The sequence below is a fragment of the Chrysemys picta genome, chromosome 3, assembly GCF_011386835.1.
Source record: "Chrysemys picta bellii isolate R12L10 chromosome 3, ASM1138683v2, whole genome shotgun sequence".
NCBI lineage: Eukaryota > Metazoa > Chordata > Testudines > Emydidae > Chrysemys > Chrysemys picta.
In genome coordinates, this window is record NC_088793.1 from 65,707,638 (window position 1) to 65,728,886 (window position 21,249).

The 21,249-nt window shown below is 39.5% G+C and overlaps 1 protein-coding gene across 6 annotated transcripts in view; it reads right to left on the bottom strand.

The window, feature by feature from the left end:
* IBTK (inhibitor of Bruton tyrosine kinase) overlaps positions 1–21,249 on the bottom strand; it is an 87,762-nt gene that overhangs the window by 37,588 nt on the left and 28,925 nt on the right. For 3 of the 6 annotated variants that reach the window (XR_010599508.1, XR_010599506.1, XM_005299602.5), the window contains exons 13-22: positions 18,916–18,998; positions 18,780–18,817; positions 16,969–17,065; positions 16,206–16,307; positions 15,101–15,218; positions 13,450–13,510; positions 11,731–11,858; positions 4,757–4,869; positions 3,911–4,059; positions 2,912–3,075 (exon numbers count right to left, since the gene is read on the bottom strand). Coding sequence is in view for 2 of the 6 variants with exons in the window: in XM_005299602.5 (XP_005299659.2) it covers positions 2,912–3,075; positions 3,911–4,059; positions 4,757–4,869; positions 11,731–11,858; positions 13,450–13,510; positions 15,101–15,218; positions 16,206–16,307; positions 16,969–17,065; positions 18,780–18,817; positions 18,916–18,998 (1,053 nt within the window). In the remaining 4 variants the exon portion in view is untranslated. Of the gene's footprint in view, positions 1–2,911; positions 3,076–3,910; positions 4,060–4,756; positions 4,900–11,730; positions 11,859–13,449; positions 13,511–15,100; positions 15,219–16,205; positions 16,308–16,968; positions 17,066–18,779; positions 18,818–18,915; positions 18,999–21,249 lie in introns of all 6 variants that reach the window. The other 3 variants (XR_010599507.1, XR_006173755.2, XM_042847414.2) reach the window with 1 other exon arrangement.

The following is a 21,249-nucleotide window of genomic DNA, read 5'->3' on the forward strand; positions in this document are numbered from 1 at the left end:
TCATTAAGTCCAGCCCCCTGCCTTCACTAGCAGGACCAAGTACTGATTTTGCCCCAGATCCCTAAGTGGCCCCCTCAAGGACTGAACTCACAACCCTGGGTTTAGCAGGCCAATACTCAAACTACTGAGCTATCCCTCCTCCCTAATGATACTCTGTACATAGTAACCACCACTGGCTGTAGATGTTGCAGCAGTGTCAGAAGCATTCAAAGAGGCTTGTAGCACTGTCTTCACCGCCAACTGTCCTTTTACTGCAGCTTCAACTCATCTCTGGAGTCCTGAGGCCGTTTGTCACTTAATTTCAGTATTTTATCCCACTGGAAGAAGTCATATTTAGACAACAAAGCCAAATTAATTGGCTATATAGATCTGAAGACTAAATGAGGAATATACTTCCCTCCCAAAAAGACCAGTCTTCTTGGGCTCTTCATTCCTGGAAGTAGACTTGACAGGATCAGACTGCTTAGATTTTTCCATGAACTACCACTAAGAATCCAAGGACAGACTGGTTGGGGGGAAAAAAAAAAAAAATCTTTGAACCCCTTTGGAAGAACCTGATACCTCCAGTCTGTCGTCTTAAAAGAGGCTCAGATGGAGGCTGGGGTGTGCCAAAAGTCATTGGCTGACTCAAGAATACCCTCATTTATAGTTAAGCAACCTTGAAAGACTGGATGCACTATATCAAATAACTTGTGGGACTTTCCTTGGATAATTTCTCAATTAATCTCCAAAGTACCAGCCATTCTTTTAAGAAGATTCTGAAAAACCTTGAAGTCATCAATTGTAGAAGGCACATGTAGTGTCTTGAGAACAAAGAAGAAATAGCCAAGATCCTCCTCCTCATTGTGAAGATACTTACTCAGTCGTGAGGGAGGTGACTTGTTCCTAGATCTGGGTCTTGAGTAAGGAACAGAAAAAATGAGGCTGATGATTCCAAGTAGGGCAGCAAGGCCAGAATTGCATCCGATAAAGAAAAGGCATATGATGCCATGTTGTGGGGGATCCAAGGAGCTTGTAACCTGGCAGATATGTCACTCTAAGGAAAATATCTAGGAAAACAAAACAATGTCCTAGGGAAAGCATTTCTGTTGTCACCAGAGGAGGAAAATGCAGATGAACAGAATTCCTCTAAAGGACAAACAGGAGGAGGAGCAGAAACAGGCTGAAGAGATCCAGGCACCATTGATAGAAATTGGTGCAACAGGAGGACAAAAGGATATCTGCATTATCAGTATCTGGTGTTCTGGTAGTGGAAGCAACTTGGGACACCACAGAGAATGGGAAAACATCTAAGAATGGAGATTCTGGCTCTGGAGAAACCATTAAGAGATATGTGCAGATGTTGTAAAGGCAGCCGGAGTTAAAGAGCCCTGCACTAAGGAGGGAGGTATTGACAAAGATGGTACTATGCAAACCAGTACTATGCATCAGCAGATGGAAGATTTTTACTACAACATAGTACTGAAGATTTTAAGTCAGACAATACCAAATGTCATTGGTATTGAGATAGGAGCTTCAGTTATTAAGACCTGACTGTGCCGAGGACCGCAAGTCAAGTCACTGAAGATTTACAGTGCTTGTCAGGCTTACCAGGAGCAGACTTGGACAAGTCAGAAGAATGGCCTCTTCTTGGCCAGTACTAGGGACAGTGACTTTTGCCGAGCACCAGCTGAAGTTCTCTACTCCTTCTTACCCTGGGCAGCAGAAGTCACTGACAGACCCGAAGGAGGGCTGCAGTGAAGGACCAGAATGCTTCACTGAAGACAAGACCTGGTGCCAAAAGAACCTAAGATAGCATCTCTTGTAGCCAGGGCACTAATTTGAAATTGAATTCAGAACAGCAGCAGACTGCTTTCGAGGCAGGACTTCAGTCAGAATCACTCCTCATGGAGTTCTCCATAAAAAATAATTTCAGTCAAGCATCACAAGATGCTTTTTGCACAAGAAAAATATCTACAAATTGAACATTTATGACCTTCCCTTAGACAAGAGAGGCATTTAGTATGTTCATCATTTAAAGGCATAGCTGCCTCACAGGCAGGGTAGATTTTAAAACCTGGAGACCTAACTTAAGCCAACAGACCACCACATTGGTGCCAATGTGAGACTTCAGAACAAAAAAGTCCCATCTTTGGGAATGTAACTACTAAACCCATTCTAAGAAAGCTACAGGAAGCAGTCAGATACCACACACCATCTCACTGCCATGAGTGGTAAGGAAACGAGTAGTGTATGGAGCTGCTTTTCCCCTTATGCCCTCCTTGGAAGTGGGAGGAGGGGGGCACAGGCAGAGACCCAACAGACGCTGCTAAACAAAAGAATCCAAGCTCATGCACATGGGGGACACACACCTACAGTGAGATCATTGTAGATAAAATACTAGAAGAACTACATTAGGAATCAATTTTGATTACTGTAGGAGGCTGAAGCTAACAAATTTGACCTTAAACTGCCTATAAATGCAATAATGTTCAAAACTGTTTGTCAAACATCCCCCTCAAAAAAAGGGTACACTACAGTGACAACCCCAATTGCTGCAGTAACACTATTGTAAAATGAACAGTTACTGCACAATACTGTAGTACTGTTTTTTAATTGAAGGATGGAGGAGTAAAGGATCCAATTAATAGAAAGAGCTACTTTAAAATTTAAAAGCCCTTTGAGACAGTGTCCCTTTTTAGATGTATCTAATGGTTCTTCAAGAGAAAGCAAGCATATCAATTTGCAAAAGGAAAGCCACATCCTTAGCCAACATTTCAAGTGTTGCTGGTATCATATGATCACTTTAAATGCAGTTAACTTTTCACTTTGAAAAGAAGCAAGAATATTAAACTACTATTGTTCACTATCTTTTACCGAATGGAAAGCACGTTACTTGCAAGCTAATTACTTACAATACATTTTACTGTACCTGAAAGAGGTAGCAACCCAACTTGGAGAGCTTGCAGAGTTGTTTTTAATACTGGGAATGGACTGTGGAACAGACTGTTTCGGTGCTGATGATCCCTCATATAATTTCATCTCTTTATTAGAATGTGGGGCATTTATACTCTGAACATACATTTTGTCTTTCATCTGAAACATAAAAGAATTCAACTGAAACAGGGTTTTTTCCCCATTTAGAAAAGGGTGATGTTAGAAGTGACATAAAAGTCGTAAATATTAAAGTATACATGAAGAGGATCTACAGGAAATATCAGAAGCAGCAGATGTATTTTAATTAATCCCAGCTCAATCTGCATTATTTATATTGTTTTTAATTGACAACATCCATCAAAAAACATGACCTCACAACTATGTTCAAATACATTACTAGATTAACTAGTGTAATACTACTCCTAGAGATTTGTTACAGGTCTAAAATAACAATTTTGATACCTGAGACTAACATGCACACAGATTTGAATTAGTCTCAATTCTTGTCAACTTCATTTCTCTTTATAAATCATCTCTTTAATTACCGTCTTAAAATTATCCTCGCCTGTAATATTTTTACCAAATACATCAGGCTAAGAAAATTAGCTTTATTTTGCTAAATCAGAGGTTCCTTTATACTTGGAGATAAAAATGAGGTAGGGATTTTAAACAATATAAATATAAGACATCAGAGAGTTGAAATTTTCAAAAAACAAAAAGGGGTATAATGAAACATGGTGTTTAAAAACTCCTGATACCATACACAAACAAACAAAATATCAGCACTACCTATTAAAACCACAGAGGATTTTTGTTTATTTTAAACAAACAAACAAACACACACGCACTTTAAAACTATTTCAGGATGAGAATGTGACTAAATTGTCTTTCTAAAGGCACACACACAAAAATCAAGGTTTGCATTTTTTTTTTAAAATACATACAAAAAGGTTTAAAAAAAAAAAAAAAAGTAGATTTTTAGGAACCAAAATACCTCAATCTTATCTGCTTGAAATCCTGTTGTGAAGTCAGGGGATTGCAAGTCTCTGGGACTACTCACTCCTGCATAACTACCTTCGGAATCAGATGTCAGCAATTCTGGAAGTGACTCCACAGAGTTAACCTTATCCAATTTTACTAAACCTAAAATGTATTGGATAAGAATATAACATAGAACTATATCATGAAAAGCAGGATTATTATACAATGGTTATATAAGAAAACATACAGAGCTGGAAGGCTGCATCATATTTTGAACATTATACAATTATAAAACTAAAAATATAAAACTATAAATAAAAAACTTAAAAGGGTAGCTCATTATATAATCCTATACAGTTGCAGGTAACCATCAATTTTCAAGCATCATTGTGCAGAATAAAATAGCCTCCCCCTCTCTCTTCCTTTCTCTAATCTGATTAACATAAACTATTTTCTTGAAGAAGGAATGTATGTATTTACTTTTTCTATTTCTCACCAATTGGACAATGAAAAACAGGCTAATCAGTTTCCAGTCATTTTCTTTCAGGGTCTCAAGTAGTGATTCAATGTTTGGGCTGCCAACGTTACAGGGGGATATTTAAGTTACAAAAAAAAAAAAAAAAAAAACGCTGTGGAAAAATGTCCTTTAGTCTTAGTATATAAAAGGCAAAGCAGTATCACTTAATTCTATAATTCATTAAACAAACCATTAAAATCCATACTGGATATTTACAAAAAAAGTTGTGTGTTAAGTAAGAAATTCTTCTAAAGATGAATAGATAGCAGAAGTATAGTATTTCATATTAAAGTTGATGCTAGACTTTGTGATGCCTGAAAGAAAAGTTCATTTGCCACTAACCTGTAGAGGGTGGACTCTGAATAATATCTGAAAGATTATATCCTCCAGAGCTGTCCGATCGTCTTCGTGGCTTCTTTCTAGCCTTCGTTTTTGCCTTTTTGAGAAGAGCTTCCCTATGCAAAAAATTTTTATATCTGATGTATCTTTAGAAATAACAAAGTAAATATTTTTAATCACTCAGATAATATGAAAGCTTATTTATAGACTGGGTTGTTAGCTGCAGTTAAGATTATATATAGTGCATCCAGTGTGTGTGCATGAGCATGACAAGTCAAACTAAACTACTGGTGAAGTAGATGTATCAAGATTAATATTTAGCGTTTCTTCTCATACAGTCTTGACACTTACACGTTCATTAAACCAGATATGGACTTTTGAACTAGCATGTGATTTTAGCTCTCCTTACATGTAAGATGTGCGTAAATGGAGATGGTGAAAGAATAATTGTAAGAAAAGGCACTTGACTGGAGTCAAAAAGATGTCCATGGGTGGGTCACAGCAATGGAGCTTGAACCTCAGATACATAGTTGACTGATTTAAATCAAAGCAATATAAATCACCAAGTAGAAAGCTTCAATTTAAATAGGTGATATTAGTCAACTTTTCCATTTGTTCTTCAGTTATTTTCTAAAGAAAGATGCTTTTTCATTGGTTGATAACACCTTTAAAACATGTTTATTTACAACTAAATAGAGTCTTTACACTAGATTTGGTACATCCTTTTGCTACCTAGGATGGTATAATGTAACAATATACATTTATTTAAGTAATTATATAGCTTAATATTTTCAGATTCTTATTAACTGTACATTTTAATAGGTTAGAAAATGGTGAATGATGTCGCTTATTAACTAGATAATTAAGTTTTTGCTCATGATTTGTGTCAAGCGGCATTCTAATGGTAACTGGAATTTACACAAACAAGTTATTTTTATTAAACAAAACCACCATAAATATTTCGGATACATAAACTTCTCTCATCAAACATGTTTCACATTTATAACTAAATAATTTGCTAAACAGAGATTAACTGTAGTCAGTTAGTTAAACTGATTATTTCAGGTCAGCCTAGAGAAAATTTCAAATATATTTAAGTGAAAGTGCATGGAGCATAGGTTTCTACTCTCTATGTCTCATTTCCAAGAGACTGTCTCCTACGTTACTTAGGCTGACCCCTACTGTATCATAATTATAAAGCTTGACCTCACAAGTTAGACATTTTCCCCCCCGATTCTCTCTCTATACAGAAAAGCAGCCTTTAAACTCAAAGTTTTTGATGGAGACTCATGGATTTAGCATTTTTTTTTTAATTTAAAATGTTTTGAGAGACTATCATAAATTTGGAACTTAACATTTTGTATTTAACTCACATTTCATTTTAAACAGATTTTTTTAAAAGAAACAATTTAAACGGTTAAAAAAAATCTGATTTAAAAAAAATCCATTTTTTTTTTTAAAAGAAATCACTGATTTTTATCTACCCTGCTCAACTTTCTAGATCTAAAACTGTGTGTCTTGACTGCCTAAGCTAAAACACCTAAGTCTGTGAGCTTGAAGCCATTAGTAGAGTCAAACCTCTATATGTGGCCCAATCACTACTGAGAGACAGAGAGCCACACTGAGTAAACATATGCAACCTATGCAGATATTCAGGGTAGCATTGAACAAGATCTGTGTGATCTACTGAAATGGTACTACAATGAGCTCACTGAACCAAATGGTAACCTTTGGTGTCTTAATAAGACTACTCTTAACTCTGTTAAACAGTAGCATGACTGGTAGGGTGTTGCTCTACAGTACAAACATGGACTCCAAAATAACGACATTATTACACTGGTAGTTTAGCTTGTGAACAGTCATGTAGACAGGATGCTTATCCTTAGTCAAACAACTGGAAAAAGTGGGGAAAAAAATCCGAACTGCTTTTATTTACTATGCCAAAATTAAAGCTTTAAGAGAGTTACATGACCCATAACTGACTACAATATTCCTATTTCATAGAACTTCTTGCCCTTTTAAAGTACATTATTACAATTGTTATGTGTAAAAGGTCCAAGAATGAAATAAAGTGAAGGACACAATGAAACAGTTGTACTGGACTCCTGATAAGGCTTAGGTACTTTGAGAGACTTTAAGACAGAAAGTCAAGCCTCCCAAAAAGAGCCAAAACTTTTTGCAGTATTGCAATAATTATCAAATGTAATATACCTTCATTGTTACACTGGATTATACAGTTTTAATCTTAGCCAATCATTCTTCTTCCTATATTGCCTATTTTATCCAGGCTCCTACACAACAGTGACATGTAAAACAGATTTTTAAAGTCAACTTTATATATTCATAATTTTAGTCTTCTTCATTGCTCCTGAAACATCCACTAGGTGGTATGAATAAGGGTTTAATTAAACCATTTCTGGAGCCTCAAGTGGAAGATAATCAGGAACATGACTATTGATTAACTGCGTAATATGAATTTTAAAAGAAATAACTACCCAATTCTGATGCGTCAAAAGGTTTGTTACGTTCCTCTTCTGTGCTAAATGTGGTATGTGGCAGCATTATTTGCATAAGTGGTGCTTACTTCTTCTATATGTATTTTCCAAAGAGAAAAACTTTAGAATATTCTAAACAGATGTTTAATAAATTATTTGAACACAGGTTTGCCAAGGTTCTAGATCATCAGCTTTTAAAAAATATATATATACATAATGCAGCCAGTAAAAAAAAAATATTGTTTCCTACAGCTTGGTTCATGGGACCCTATGAAGTACTGCAGGATTCAGTGGGTCTTCCAAATGTCTGATACTTTGTGGAGAACTCTATGCAAGTCCTCATCAAGTATTAGTTGACACCATTGTGTATGCTATTACCACCAGTGCTTCTGTGGAATACTACAAGCAGCACGAGGGAATCTAGAAAAAGTTATCTAACAGTGGAGGAAGATATGCAAGTGATGTTATGCAAACATACTCTTCGGTCAAAGATCATATGCAGAGAAGAGTACAACGACACAGGAGGGACAAAGGAGAAAAAATGGTTTTGTGATTAAAAAAATAGTATTAGGAGCCAAGAACTGTTCTATTCCTAGTTTCCTTTGCATACAAGGAACTATAGCTGACCAAGACAAATTTTCCCACAGAAATGCATCAAAAATTTTTGATTTTTGAAAAATTTTAATTAGCTCCACAAATCACTTAATCATGACTGAGTTTCCAGATACTGAAAATGGGGAACATGCATATTTATCTCAAAATTGTGGCATTTAAATTCATTTCTGTTCGTAAGTGGTTTGAAACCCTCTGACAGAAGGTGCCATAGAAATGCTTAGTATTATTATTGAACAACTCTTGAATTTTCAGTTCTTACACTTATCATAAAATGTCACTACTACTCTTCTCCACAGGTATACTCTGCTGGAAAATACGTAAATGGTGTTATGCAGGAGGAGGTAGTGTTGCCTAGTGGATAGTGCACCAGACTTTCAGGAGACATTAATTCTGTTCCAAGCTCTATTAATAACCTACTAGGTGACCTTGAGCAACTCATTTCACCTCTGTTCCTCAGTTTCCCCATATTTTGTAAAATATAGTAATGATGCCAACTTCCTTTGTAAAGCACTTCAAAATCAACTGCTGAAAAGTGGATTTTTTTTTTAATTATTCACATATTCTGTTCAGTCAGCCTCAAGTCACTTCTTCCCATGATTCCTGTTTGCTGCTTGCAAAAATACTGGAGTTAACTGAAGCACCTGAAAGCTACATAATCATAGACTATTAGGGTTGGAAGAGACCTCAGAAGGTCATCTAGTCCAATTCCCTGCTCAAAGCGGGGCCAACACCAACTAAATCATCCCAGCCAGGGCTTTGTCAAGACAGGCCTTAAAAACCTCTAAGGATGGAGAGTCCACCACCTCCTTAGTAAGGTAAGTCGACGCATCTTAGATTGACTTAGAATTACTTACTTTGCGTCCTCATAGCGCGGGATCGAGGGCCACGGCTCCCCTGTCGACTTTGCTTTCGCCTCTCGCCAAGCTGGAGTTCAGCAGTCGACGGGAGAGCGATCGGAGATCGATCTATCGCATCTACACTATACGCGATAAATCGATCCACGATGGATCGATTGCTACCCGCCGATCCGGTGGGTAGTGTAGATATACCCTCAGTAAGGATCCCACACTTTCCCTGACCTTATTCTTGTTGCTAACATACCTGTAGAAACCCTTTTCGTTACCATTCACATCCCTTGCTAGCTACAACTCCAATTGTGCAGTGGCCTTCCTGATTACACCGCTGTGTGCTCGAGCAATATTTTTATACTCCTCCCTAGTCATCTGTCCAAGTTTCCACTTCTTATAAGCTTCCTTTTTGTGTTTAAGCTCACCGAAGATTTCTCTGTTAAGCCAAGCTGGTCGCCTGCCATATTTGCTATTCTTTCTGCACATCAGGATGGTCTGTTCCTGCGCCCTCAATAAGGCTTCTTTAAAATACAGCCAGCTCTCCTGGACTCCTTGCCCCCTCATATTAGCCTCCCAGGGGATCCTGCCCATCAGTTCCCTAAGGGAGTCTAAGTCTGCTTTTCTGAAGTCCAGGGTTGATATTTTGCTACTCTCCTTTCTTCCGTTTGTCAGGATCCTGAACTCAACCATCTCATAGTCACTGCTGCCTAGCTTGCCACCCACTTCTACTTCCCCTACCAATTCTTCCCTGTTTGCAAGCAGCAAGTCAAGAGGAGCATGGCCCCTAGTCCGTTCCTCCAGCACTTGTACCAGGCAGTCATCCCCAACACTCTCCAAAAACTTCCTGGATTGTCTGTGCATTGCTGTATTGCTCTCCCAGCAGATGTCAGGGTGATTGAAGTCCCCCATTAGAACCAGGGCCTGTGATCTGGAAACTTCAGTTAGTTGTCTGAAGAAAGCCTTGTCTACCTCATCCTTCTGATCCGGCACCGGACAGACATGCCCACCACAACATCACCCTTGTTGCTCACGCATCTAAACTTAACCCAAAGACTCTTAACAGGCTTTTCTCCAGTTTCAAACTAGAGCTCTGAGCAATCATACCGCTCTCTTACATACAATGCAACTCCTCCACTTTTTCTCCCATACCTGTCCTTCCTGAACAGTTTATACCCATCTATGACAGTGCTCCAGTCATGTGAACTGCCCCACCAAGTTTCTGTTATGCCAATCACATCATAGTTCCTTGATTGTGCCAGGACTTCCAATTCTTCCTGCTTCTTTCCCAGGCTTCTTGCGTTCATGTACATGCACCTAAGATAACTAGCTGATTGCCCTACTTTCTCAGTATGCATCAGGAGGCTTCCCGTCTTGTACCCTCCTCCTTGCATTTCCTCCCGGTATCCCACTCCGTCACCATCCCCCGGTGAACCTAGTTTAAAGCCCTCCTCATTAGGTTAGCAAGCCTGCCTGCGAAGATGCTCTTCGCTCTCTTCGTTAGGTGGATGCCATCTCTTCCTAGCAATCCTCCTTCCCAGAACAACATCCCATGGTCGAAGAATCCAAAGCCCTCTCTCCGACACCACCTGTGTAACCAGGCATTCACCTCCACAATACATAAGCTACAATAAGACAACAAGAGCCCAACTCCTCTGTAGTGGCTGCACAGAACTCAATACATCTAGGTGCACTCTGTGCATACTCCTGACTTTACCTACTATAATTCTACTAATAGTGCCACCAGTCAGAATGAGTGGGAGGAGAAAAGGAACTAGCAGGAGTCTACCAAATTTCACTGCACAGAGAGCTCTGAAAAACCTAAGGTCAGTCTGGTCAGACATCAGAAAGAAAAAGCTGATTTACATTTTAGGTGGAAAAAAGCCACAATTTTTTTTAAAGCTTGTAGTATGAGGCTCATTTGCAGACAACATTTCTCTTACATTGAGCTTTAATACAGTACAGTAGATGTAGACTTCTCCAGCCCTCAACTATCATTAATTTTGGTTTCTTAAACATTGTTTCTAAATGCAGATTTTCCATAGAATATTAAATAGATGTCCTCTCCTCTCTCCCTCTCTCTTTGGTGATCTTATTTGTTCCCATGGCTTCTGCTACCACTTGAACACGGATTACTGCCATACGCATCCTCTTCTACCCATGATCTCTCATGCTCTATCTAGTCACAGATCTGTGCCTGCCTCTGACACCTCTACTTGGACTCAGCAAGTCTAAAACTGGGTTTATCATGTCTCCTTCAAAGCCTTCTGCTCTTGAACCCTTTTTGTTAATTGCACCACCATACATCTTGCTACACAATCTCACAACATGGAATCATTTTCAAATCTTCTCCATTCTCAAGACCCAGATTCAACGGATCTTGCCACTTCTTCCTCTAGTCTCTAAAATTTGTTAATTCCCCTCTTACTCCCTATTTCTCATGCTTTGCTTACTTTAACACTCTCCTCTCCAGCCATCTATACTCTCATCTTTCTATTCCAACTACAGTCCACTCAAAACACTGCCACCCCACTCCCAATCAAAGGAGTTCTCCTTTTGAATCATCGCCTCTTCCTCCCCGAATCACTTCATTGGATTATCCCCACTCCATTTAAAGTTTATGCTTATCTTTAGTTTCAAGGAGCTCCATAATTCAGCTGCTGCCTACATAACTACCCTCATCTCCACTCAGCCTTAAACATCATTCCGAACTGCTCCTTTTGCCACCCTTGCTCACCCCATTTTAACTGAGAAAGATGGAAGGAGAGTACTTCATTACTGAAAAGACTTTGAAAATCAATTCTGGAACCTGCATTTCTTCCACATTTCTTCTATTTTTGTATTTTAACTCTATCCATTAGTTTGGTGCCACCAATGCTCTTGACTTTTAGCTGTGAAAAGAGCTAATCAGTATCCTACAAAAAAGATACTGCTATGTGTAGTTCACTTGTTGGAGTGATGAATGCCAAGAACTACAGAGGCCAACTTTTCAGCAATCAAAGGAAGAAAATATAAGACTTACTGAGATGTTACTTCAGTATTCATTTCTTCTTTCAAAAAGACAAAGTTTTCTCTGTCATCAGGCTCCAAAGAGCTGATGTCAGGTCCATCTTGATATGGAGTAATCACTCTCCTGACCATAGCTGGAATCTGCAATATCAAAAGTTAATGTTACATTGCTCCTCTTAAGCTGTGTACTAGAAAGCATACTATTTCTTGAAGAAGTACCAGATCAATGGTTCTCAAACTTCTTTTTATTGTGGGACCACTTGAAAATTGCTGAGGGTCTCGGCGGACCTCTTAATGATCTTTCCAAATGTTGTTTGTACCGTTAGCTACATAACTATTGTAATGCGCTTTGGATAAAAGCACTATATATAAAAAAAAAACCCACTTAATAATTAACTTTGTTTGTTCTAGAAATAAAAAGCACAGAACTCATATTTTAATATCAGTAGTCTTACCTTTCTAATGTGATGGATATGCCCTCTCTCCCCTACCGCAGCAGCCCTCAAGCTGGGGCTGGGAAGAAGGTGGGGTCTCTCCCTCTCCCCCCAACCATGGCAGTCCCCGACTGGGGCTGGGAAGGAGGGGGGTCTCTCCCCCGCCACAGCAGCCACAGAGGGCCATCTCTCCCCAGAAGCTGCAGCCCTGGAACTAGGGAAAGTCGCCTCTTTCTCTGGCACCACAGCCCTGCATGTCTCAAATTCCCCCCACTCCCTCTTCTCACCCCACTGCCCCCTCCGACCTACCCCCTATGCCCCCCAAAGCCACTAGCTCACCTTACATGTGCATCTTCCCCAGAGTCCAGGCAACTAATTAGTGGAGCCACGCCTGTGCGGCTCCACTAATTAGGTGGGTAGCCCTCCATTCTCTCGTGTGCGGCCCCCCAGGTGCACACCTTAGAGGGAACTATCCACGGACCACAGTTTGAGAACCTCTGTACCAGATTATAATCACTCAAATACAAAATTTTAGAATCCAGGTAATATCACCATTATGCATTACAGACTACAAACCCAAGGAAATTTATAATTAAAAAAAAAAAACCCACATCCACACAAACACTCCCACATCCACACACCACACATTCTCAAATTGTTTTAAAGAAAACACAGAGGTTCAGAACTCACTTAATTTAAACTGACTAGGATACTTCATAGAAGAATGGCACAGATTTATGCACACATCACAATCTCTTACCATTAAAGTATGAAAGAGGAAAAATTGTTTATACTGTATGCTGACTCTCCCTTGCTTACTGGCAAAGTTTCACTCATTTCTTTTATTTCACTTAATATTAATTCTTCCTACAATGCCCTACTAATATTAGAACAGGAAAGCAGAATTAGATGCTCTTGGAAGCTACCAATTCTGTTAAAAATTAAAGTGTTACCTCTTCCCCACGCACCACAAATTCTTCCTCTGCATAGAATTACCTGACACTTGTTTGTTCACTAAAGCCAATTTAGAACATATGTTTTGTGGTGCCATTAATACCATTAAATTCATATGACTGATAGTATTAATGGAACTCAGATTTATGCATGTTGCAGTGGCAATAAATGTGTAACTATCAGAAAATTTCAGAAGTAAAGAAGAATTAGGAAAATACAGTTTAAATTTATTTCTGGATTAATGTCCCACCACCCACATGATGAGCATTTGGTACATATTTATCAGCTTAACTCAATGTTCATTTTAAAAGTAGTCACTTTTCACTGAACTAGGTATAGCTTACCATTTTTCTGTAAGACACAGAAAGGTCCTTCAAAACGTCATCACTTAAGACGTCCAGAGTCCTAAAATAAGATACATAGGTATAGCCTCGGTCTCATTTACCATACTTTAAGTCATTTGATTCAAACTGCAAGATATTTGTTCAATAAGATTCAAATAATCACAGTTCAGGGTACACATATGTAGAGGTGATAGCATTAGATATTATGGTCATGGGCACTAACATCCTACTTTAGCTATATCATCAAATGTTAAAGTACTTTCTTATCTACCTTTTGCCTACTTGTTTGGCTCCTTTGCAATATATTCTAACAATCCAAGGCATCGATTAGCTTCTAACAAGCAAGTTTTTGTTTTGTTTTTTTAAATCAATTTGCTACACAGAGTTTGTTTGGGATATGGTGCAGATTAACCCTTTAAATAAAATTATTGTTGCAGGTAATAAAAATTGAGGTCTTTGCTTTAATCTCATTTACTTGCTTGTAACATATTATAAACCTACTATGTGTGAATAAAGCAATTATTTTAAAGAGAAATTGTTTACACTGGAACTGCAACAACTATCATGTATGTAAAAAATATCAACATGATGCTCATGACTAGAGCTGAGTATACTGGGTTCTTGGTTCGACCAGCAAATTGAAAAGAATCACAGAAAATAGTCTGTTCCAAAAACGTTTGGCATGTGTCAGCAAATTGGAAAAGTTTGTTTCGGTCCAGCTTCAAGAAACCGCACGTTCCCCCCCACCCTCTTTTCCCCTCCCCCCTTTAATACGTAGCCCAAAGCTCAGGGCACTCACCTGGGATGTGGGCAACTCAGGTTTGAATCCCTACCCTGAAACAGGGACTTGAACTCACATCTCTCCCTGCCAGGTGCTAGGCTATTCCAGGGTAGATTACGCTCAATCTCTGCTCTTGAAGCTGTTCCACATTGTATAAATACTCAAATATTAATTGGGCCAAATACAGGGACAGAGTGAGAACGATTCAATAGCCTGGTGATTAAGGCACTCCCCTGCGAGGTAGGAGGTATGGATTCAAATCTTCTCTGCTTGATTCAGAGGAGGAATTCAAGTCCCTATTCCAGAGTAGGGATTCAAAGCTGCGTTTCCCACATCCCCGGCAAGTGCCCTGGCTCCTCGGCTAAAGTTATAGAGGGCAATGGAAGGACAAACAGTTTTCTGAAGCTGATCCTGAAAAAAAACCTTTTTACATCCAAAAATCTCAGGCAAAAACAGTGATAAATTTGGGGATGTTCAGCGAGTAAACTATTTGTCTCAAAAATTTCGCCTAGCCCTACTTATAACCATTTTGAAATGTCTTCCAGAACAACCTTACAGGTCTCTAATCTTAGGCCTGATTCAAAGCCCACATCAGTGGAAAGACTCCTACTGACTTATCTCAGTGGGCTTTGGAACAGGCTCTTTCTGCCTCAGGATTACAGAAGTAACACTTTATTATGTGTCAGAGTAGAGGTGAAACAGGTACATAACTTGCAAGATAGGCACAGTACTTTCAGCACAAATGAATACCATTGCAGCTGAGGATTTTTGGTTATATTCTCAACTATGACTCGTAACATTTCCTGATAATTCTTCCAACAGTTCCACTTTTGCAGTATTGCATACTGTAACCCCTACACCCACTCTTACCTCGCTTCAAGCAAGGCTGCCATATTTAGTCCTATAAACTGCAAGCAGGATAGTTTTAACTGTTCAGCACTGTATGTTGCTGAAAACTCCAGCAGCTCAGCAGCGTTCTTTAAAGTAACTGGAAAGAAGAAACATCACAGACTTAACTAGACAACATAAGTGATTACAAAACAAAATTGCAGTATTACTTCAAGATATACAGTATGAATGGGGGAAAATCAGGTTATGAAAAAGAATAAAAATAAACCCTTTTCCTGGTTCATTAGACAGAAGCACTAATGCTTAAGTGGCCCTGACTCCACCCAAGACAACACTATTAAATTCTTATGTAGCATGAATTTGACTGATGCTTTACAGAAATCGAAAGGATAGTCCCAGCTATGAAAGGCCTACAATCTAAACACAGATCAGCTTTGGAAATGGAGCAAACAGACAAAGGGAGCGAGAAACATAGGTTAAAACAACAGTAACATGAATAAATTTATATTGTGAACAAAGCTTAAGCTCCAATATTTTCCTATAGCTAAGAAAGATGTAGTGAGAGAAGGCAGGAAAGGAAGTCACCAAGGAAAGCCAAGCAAAACAAGTAGATTCTGAGAAGAGAGATGAAGGAGAGTGAGGATGGTTGGTGTGCTAGAAGAGGGAGGCATTTCCACCCAAAAAGACATTGTCAAGAGAAGTATGAAAGCACAAAAAGAGCAACAAAAGAGTTAGGGAAGGACATGAGATGAGAAACATGAAACAAATTGTGTAGGGCCTTAAAAAAGCGAGGACAAGGAGTTTGAATTTGATGAGGTAAGAGACCCAGAAGTAAAGATACTTGAAGTGAAGTGACATGACTGAAGTTGCACGCCAAGAAGATTATTTTAGCTCTAGAATGTTGGGCAGTCCGAAGCGGGTGTGGCTACAGATGTCCAGGCAAGAGAGAACAATGACATGAACTGGAGATTCACTCCTTCCTTTCCATAGCCACAGCCAGAGTTAAGAAGCGTCATACTGCAACGCAAAAAAAAAGCTCAGCCCTTACCTTCTAAACAACTAGGTTTATTTTAACAAAACGAAAAAAATGCAGCCACTTCATTAAGAAACATAGTAAAACACTCACTTTTTTCGGTAATGGCTACTTCACACATTTCTTTCAATCGCGATACAAGGAGTTGGTCTGCTACCACCAGAACATTACAAATAAATTCCACATTTTGAGAGTCTGGAAAATAAAGAAAAGTTGCATGAGAAAGATGACTGGTTAAGTAGAAAAATGCTTCAGAAAAGTTCCAACAAAGGCCAGTTTGCTCCACTGTTATTTGTAGGCATCATGGCAGAGGTAGTTTGTGAAGTGGGATTTAAAATAGGACAAGGTGGCAATGGCTTTGCAAATCTTGTAGAGAAGGAGTTTTTCTTATGTATAAAAGGGCAACATAGAAGAAATACTGAGGGGCTTGTGGGAAAAGCAGCAGATCATGGTGTCTTCAGCAAAACAAAGGCGGAGGGGAAGACAACACATGGTAAAACCACAACTAACTCCAAAGTATAAAATGATATCATATTGTTAGGGGTTTACCAAATAATACATAGGATTCAAAAGGCAATACAGTATCTTTTTAGTAAAAAATGTCATCTAATTGTGGTACTTACTGTACCACTTCCCCCATATCACACAAATGTCTCTAATTTGAAAGAGTTCACACTGTAGTGCATAATATCCAAACTTTCTGCTTCCTTCAGGTGTCTTTTCTTTGTTTATTAAAACAAAAATAGCAGAATTATTTGAAAGAGATCAAGCTGAAATGTATTGCTTTTAAAAACTTGCTGTCAATTGTTCATGCCCCCAACTCTACAATTTCCAGAAACAAATACATTGTCAGCACCTTTTATTGCAGGAGCTTCATCTGTATAGATGTAATCCAGGATAACCTGCAGTATGTCAGAATGAATTGGCATTTCCAGAGCTGCACAACAGGATGCCTAAAGGAAAAAGGGATAAGAAGAGTACAATTTCAAAAACTGCCCATTTAAAATCAAAGGCGATTACAAGAAATTACAAGGAAAACTCCAGATCCTCCAAAACAAGTAGATCTCTGGAGAATCTGAACTCCTGCAGTACTGGGTAGGTTTGAAGGATGGGACCCTATTCAGTTGTCAATACCGACGCTATATGCTGCTTTGGCAAGTCTGTTCCGATCAAAGTAGTCGGTGCTCATGAGGATGACTTGAGGGGCGCGGAGACCATATCGGAGACATGGCATCTTCCAGGTACCAAGGCCATCTTAGTGGTCAACTTAGATGTATACCATATAGGAGTTGTGAGTATAGTTCTCTTAGTGGTGGAATGCTCTCATGATGCAGTGTCCTGTCTGTGCGGCACCGAAGGTCTCAATACAAAGCATACTTGTTGTCCTTTTTCTCTGCTGAGCCCGGAGCCCCAGGCACAGGATTGGTACTAAGAATGTCTGGAGCCTCAGCCATACCCAGGGTGGGACACAAGGTCTCCACAGGGACTGAGGTCTTTTTGAGATGGACTCTTTCTGGAGAAAATGACTCAATTTTCTATAGGTTTTCTTCATTAATTTACCTTGGGTAAACACAGGTGAATGTGCTGAAATTGACAGGGCACTGTGTTCACTCGGTTACCGATGTTTCGGTTGGGGGGCAGGAAGGATGAGAGAGGTGTCTCCTGGCCTGGACCTGAGGCCAGTTGCAAGGAACACTCCATCATTAAGAGCCTCAGTTTTAGCTCCCGATTTTTTCTTGCTCTTTCCTTAAAAAAGTAGAGCAGATGGAGCACTTCTGCAGGATATGAGACTCTCCCAAGTAGTGGATAAAATGGGAATGCCAGTCACTGACCGGGAAGGACTCCCAGCAAGAGACACACTGCTTGAAGTGAGCCTGGTACCCTGGGGCAATGGCATCTAGCAGGGGAAGGCACCCCTTGCCCAAAGAGGAAAGGGAGAGAGAGAAAATCCCCCTAAATCCCAAAATACAGAAGTAAATAAAATAACTAAAGAAAAACAATAAAATAAAGAAGGGAAACTAGGCTAAGAGATTTTGAAAGTAAGGCACACTAACCCTCCGTCTCAGGCCAAGGGAGGTGAGAAGGAACTGAGGGTGGTTCGCTCGCACAGTCACATGTAACCTCAGAGCAGGGCATGAGGAAGTGCAGCCCAAACAGGCACTACTATCAAAAATCTCTGATTAAAGGCACATGGGGTGGGAGCGCACCTGAAGTGGAGCACTCATACAGACACTATTTGAAGACTAATATTATCTACATGTCATTTATTAAGACCTACTGCAGGAAGGAAGTTTAATACACCTCCAAGGATATTAGCAGCTCATAAACTCACTGAGGGGTTTTTATAATACTACAGATTAGTTGCAGTAGAAATTTCTAAGATAGCAATATACTTACTAACTCAAAGTATACTTTTACATAAAGTTACCATGGCTCATAATATTTATGCTTAATTTTTTTTATTTAATAGAGTTTCTGAATGGTTCAAAATTAGTGTTTCTGCTAAAATTTCCCATTTTCTTACTATTTTTACACAAACTGTATTTTAATTTACATTCCAGGTAATGGCAAAAATCTCATTTGAGAGAGAGAGAGAGGAAAATCTTCATTTACTTACATTAATGAAAAACAACTAACGCGGCACACATTTTCAACTGGCAACCTTACCTCAATCCAAGAGCTGCTTAACATCCTATGAAAGTAGTCTATAAAGAAAAAAAAAAAAAAAAAAAGCTCATTTTGAGACATCGTGAGAGAAACAAGTTACTGTGAACAAAAGAATCTACAGATATTACATACATACCAAGTCTTGCACAGAGTACACATTTGTGACAAGGGAATTCCTTTCCATCTATAGATTTCATGGTCACATCACAGAGGTATGAACTACAAGACATTTAGAACAGTTATAATCCTGAAATTATTAGCAAATATAAACTCTATAAACAGTTCATTTCTCTTTTGTGCTTGAAACCAGCTTTGACAGGATTAGGCTTCTTGCCCTCTCAAAGATGGGAGGGAAGGTACAAATATTTACTAGAAACACAATACACTTACCTTTATGATGGTAAACATAAGAAACAAGACTTCTCAGCAGTCTTAAAAGGATTTAAAAAAAAAAAAAAAAAAAAAGAGCCAAGCTAGTCAAAGGCAAGTTAACTAGTGAAGAGGATTTCTTCCAAAACCAATTCTATCTTCCAAATATTGCTTCTCAAGAGAGTGGTCTGAAGGCAGCAGCAGCCAAGCGTCCTGCAGAGGCAGGAGGTGGGTATGATTTCCCCTGTGCTGCCAGGAGCGGCCCAGCAAGGGGCTCCTAGCTGCCAGTCCTCACCAGGCTGGGGAGGGACAGGACTTCCTCTTCCCCTACATGACCCCTCTCAAGAGGAGGCCAGACCCATCTCCAGGGATCTCTCCCTGCTGCAGGAAGCTTTGGGCTGGGAAGGAGCTCTGGAACTTCCTACAAGGACCTAGCTGCTTGTCCCGGTCAGACTGGGGGACTGGATTTCCTCTTCCTCTGCACGGCTGCTCTTGAGTACCTCTCCCAGATGCAGAAAGCTCTGCACCCCCCTCCACACGCACTCACTTCCTTCCCCCATCACTCTGCAACTGCAGGTGGAGGAGTCACTTTACAGGGTGAGCGCCTCCCCTCCCCCACTTCCAGATGCAATTATTAGCTTGTTTCAGTAAAATAAAGGTCATCTGAACTTCACAGAATTTATTGATGGACACTTTACAGCAGCAAATAACACTCAGAGTTCAACTCCCTGCTTAGTAGATATGGGCATCTGATATGGTTTTGTAGGGTAGTGATCTCCATTGGTAGTCTCATACTTGAGAACCACAGCCTTAATTTAACAAAAGCAAATAAAAAAAAAAGTTCTGCTTCCTAATGTCATTAATTGAACGTCAACATGGAGCATCCAGCAACTGTGTCTTTCCTCGTTCCGTCTCTACGCTGAAAACACCTGTTCGTGTTTAGACACAGCTCTCTCTACATCCACTGAGTTCATTGGAATTGTCAGACAGTGCCGAGCTAGCATTGCGAGGTGGGGGATTCAGCTTTCCCCTGAGTTTCAAAACTGTAGCAAAGGCAAACTGCAGTCCGCTTCTTTTGTAATATTTTTGTAAGCAGGAATCTCCAGCCTACAATATTGTCAAAGCCAGAAATTGCATTAGGCGAAATAAATCCACCATCAACAGGTGCATTTGTGCAAGGTCAAATATACACCCAACTTTTAAGAACCCTGCTGAATGTTGTTGAAACTTTTGAGCAGTTTTTGCTACATTGCTTGACTCTTCCCCATAGCAGTAGTATTGTCTGAACTTCTTTGCCATGCAAGAAAACACCTGCTGAGCACTGGCATTTAACTCTGCATTGTCAGAATGATTTTCATTTGATTGTGCTTCAGCTCAGAACAGTACATCCATTACTTTGTTGTACGCTTGGATGACTGTGACAGGTCAAGATTCCAACCAAGTGATTAAATCCATCAGTCCTGTGGCATTCTTGGCAATGAACTGAACTTCCTCATTCAGCTGAGTATTGTTTAGAAGGGTTGAAAGTTCTGTTAAAACCTGCATTTTCGGTGTCAGTCTGAGCTCTTCTGAGATGAACTCAGAGTAGTACATCAGGTGAGCTGCATGGTATTGTACAGCCTCAAATCAGGAATTTCAACAAGTAAATACCAGCTCTGGAGGAAGTTCAATTTTTTGTTCGCCAATTTCAGTCATTGGCGCAATGTGCTGCCTGTATCACAGTTTGCGGGCAGGGCAGCGTTTAAAGATATTTTAATGTAGCTGACCAGTTTATCAACTTTACCTAACTCACATCTCCACAGCTCTCTGACAAGACAAATTACATGTCCATTACATGTAATATGGACAGCATTTGGCATTAGACTTTGGTGAATAGATTTGAAAGATTTCATCACGTACGTTGCATTTTCGCTTATGAAACAGATACTTTGACAAAGGTCACACCATATTTTGAAATGGTTTTAATTATCGCTTGAGAAACTCTAGCGTAGTTAACAGCATTCAAGTAAATGCAGTTGGCAAGCACTGTTAGCTTTTCTGTCTGTACATCTTTGGCCTTGTCAGAAATAAAATCAAACAGAACATGCAGTACATAGTTGTC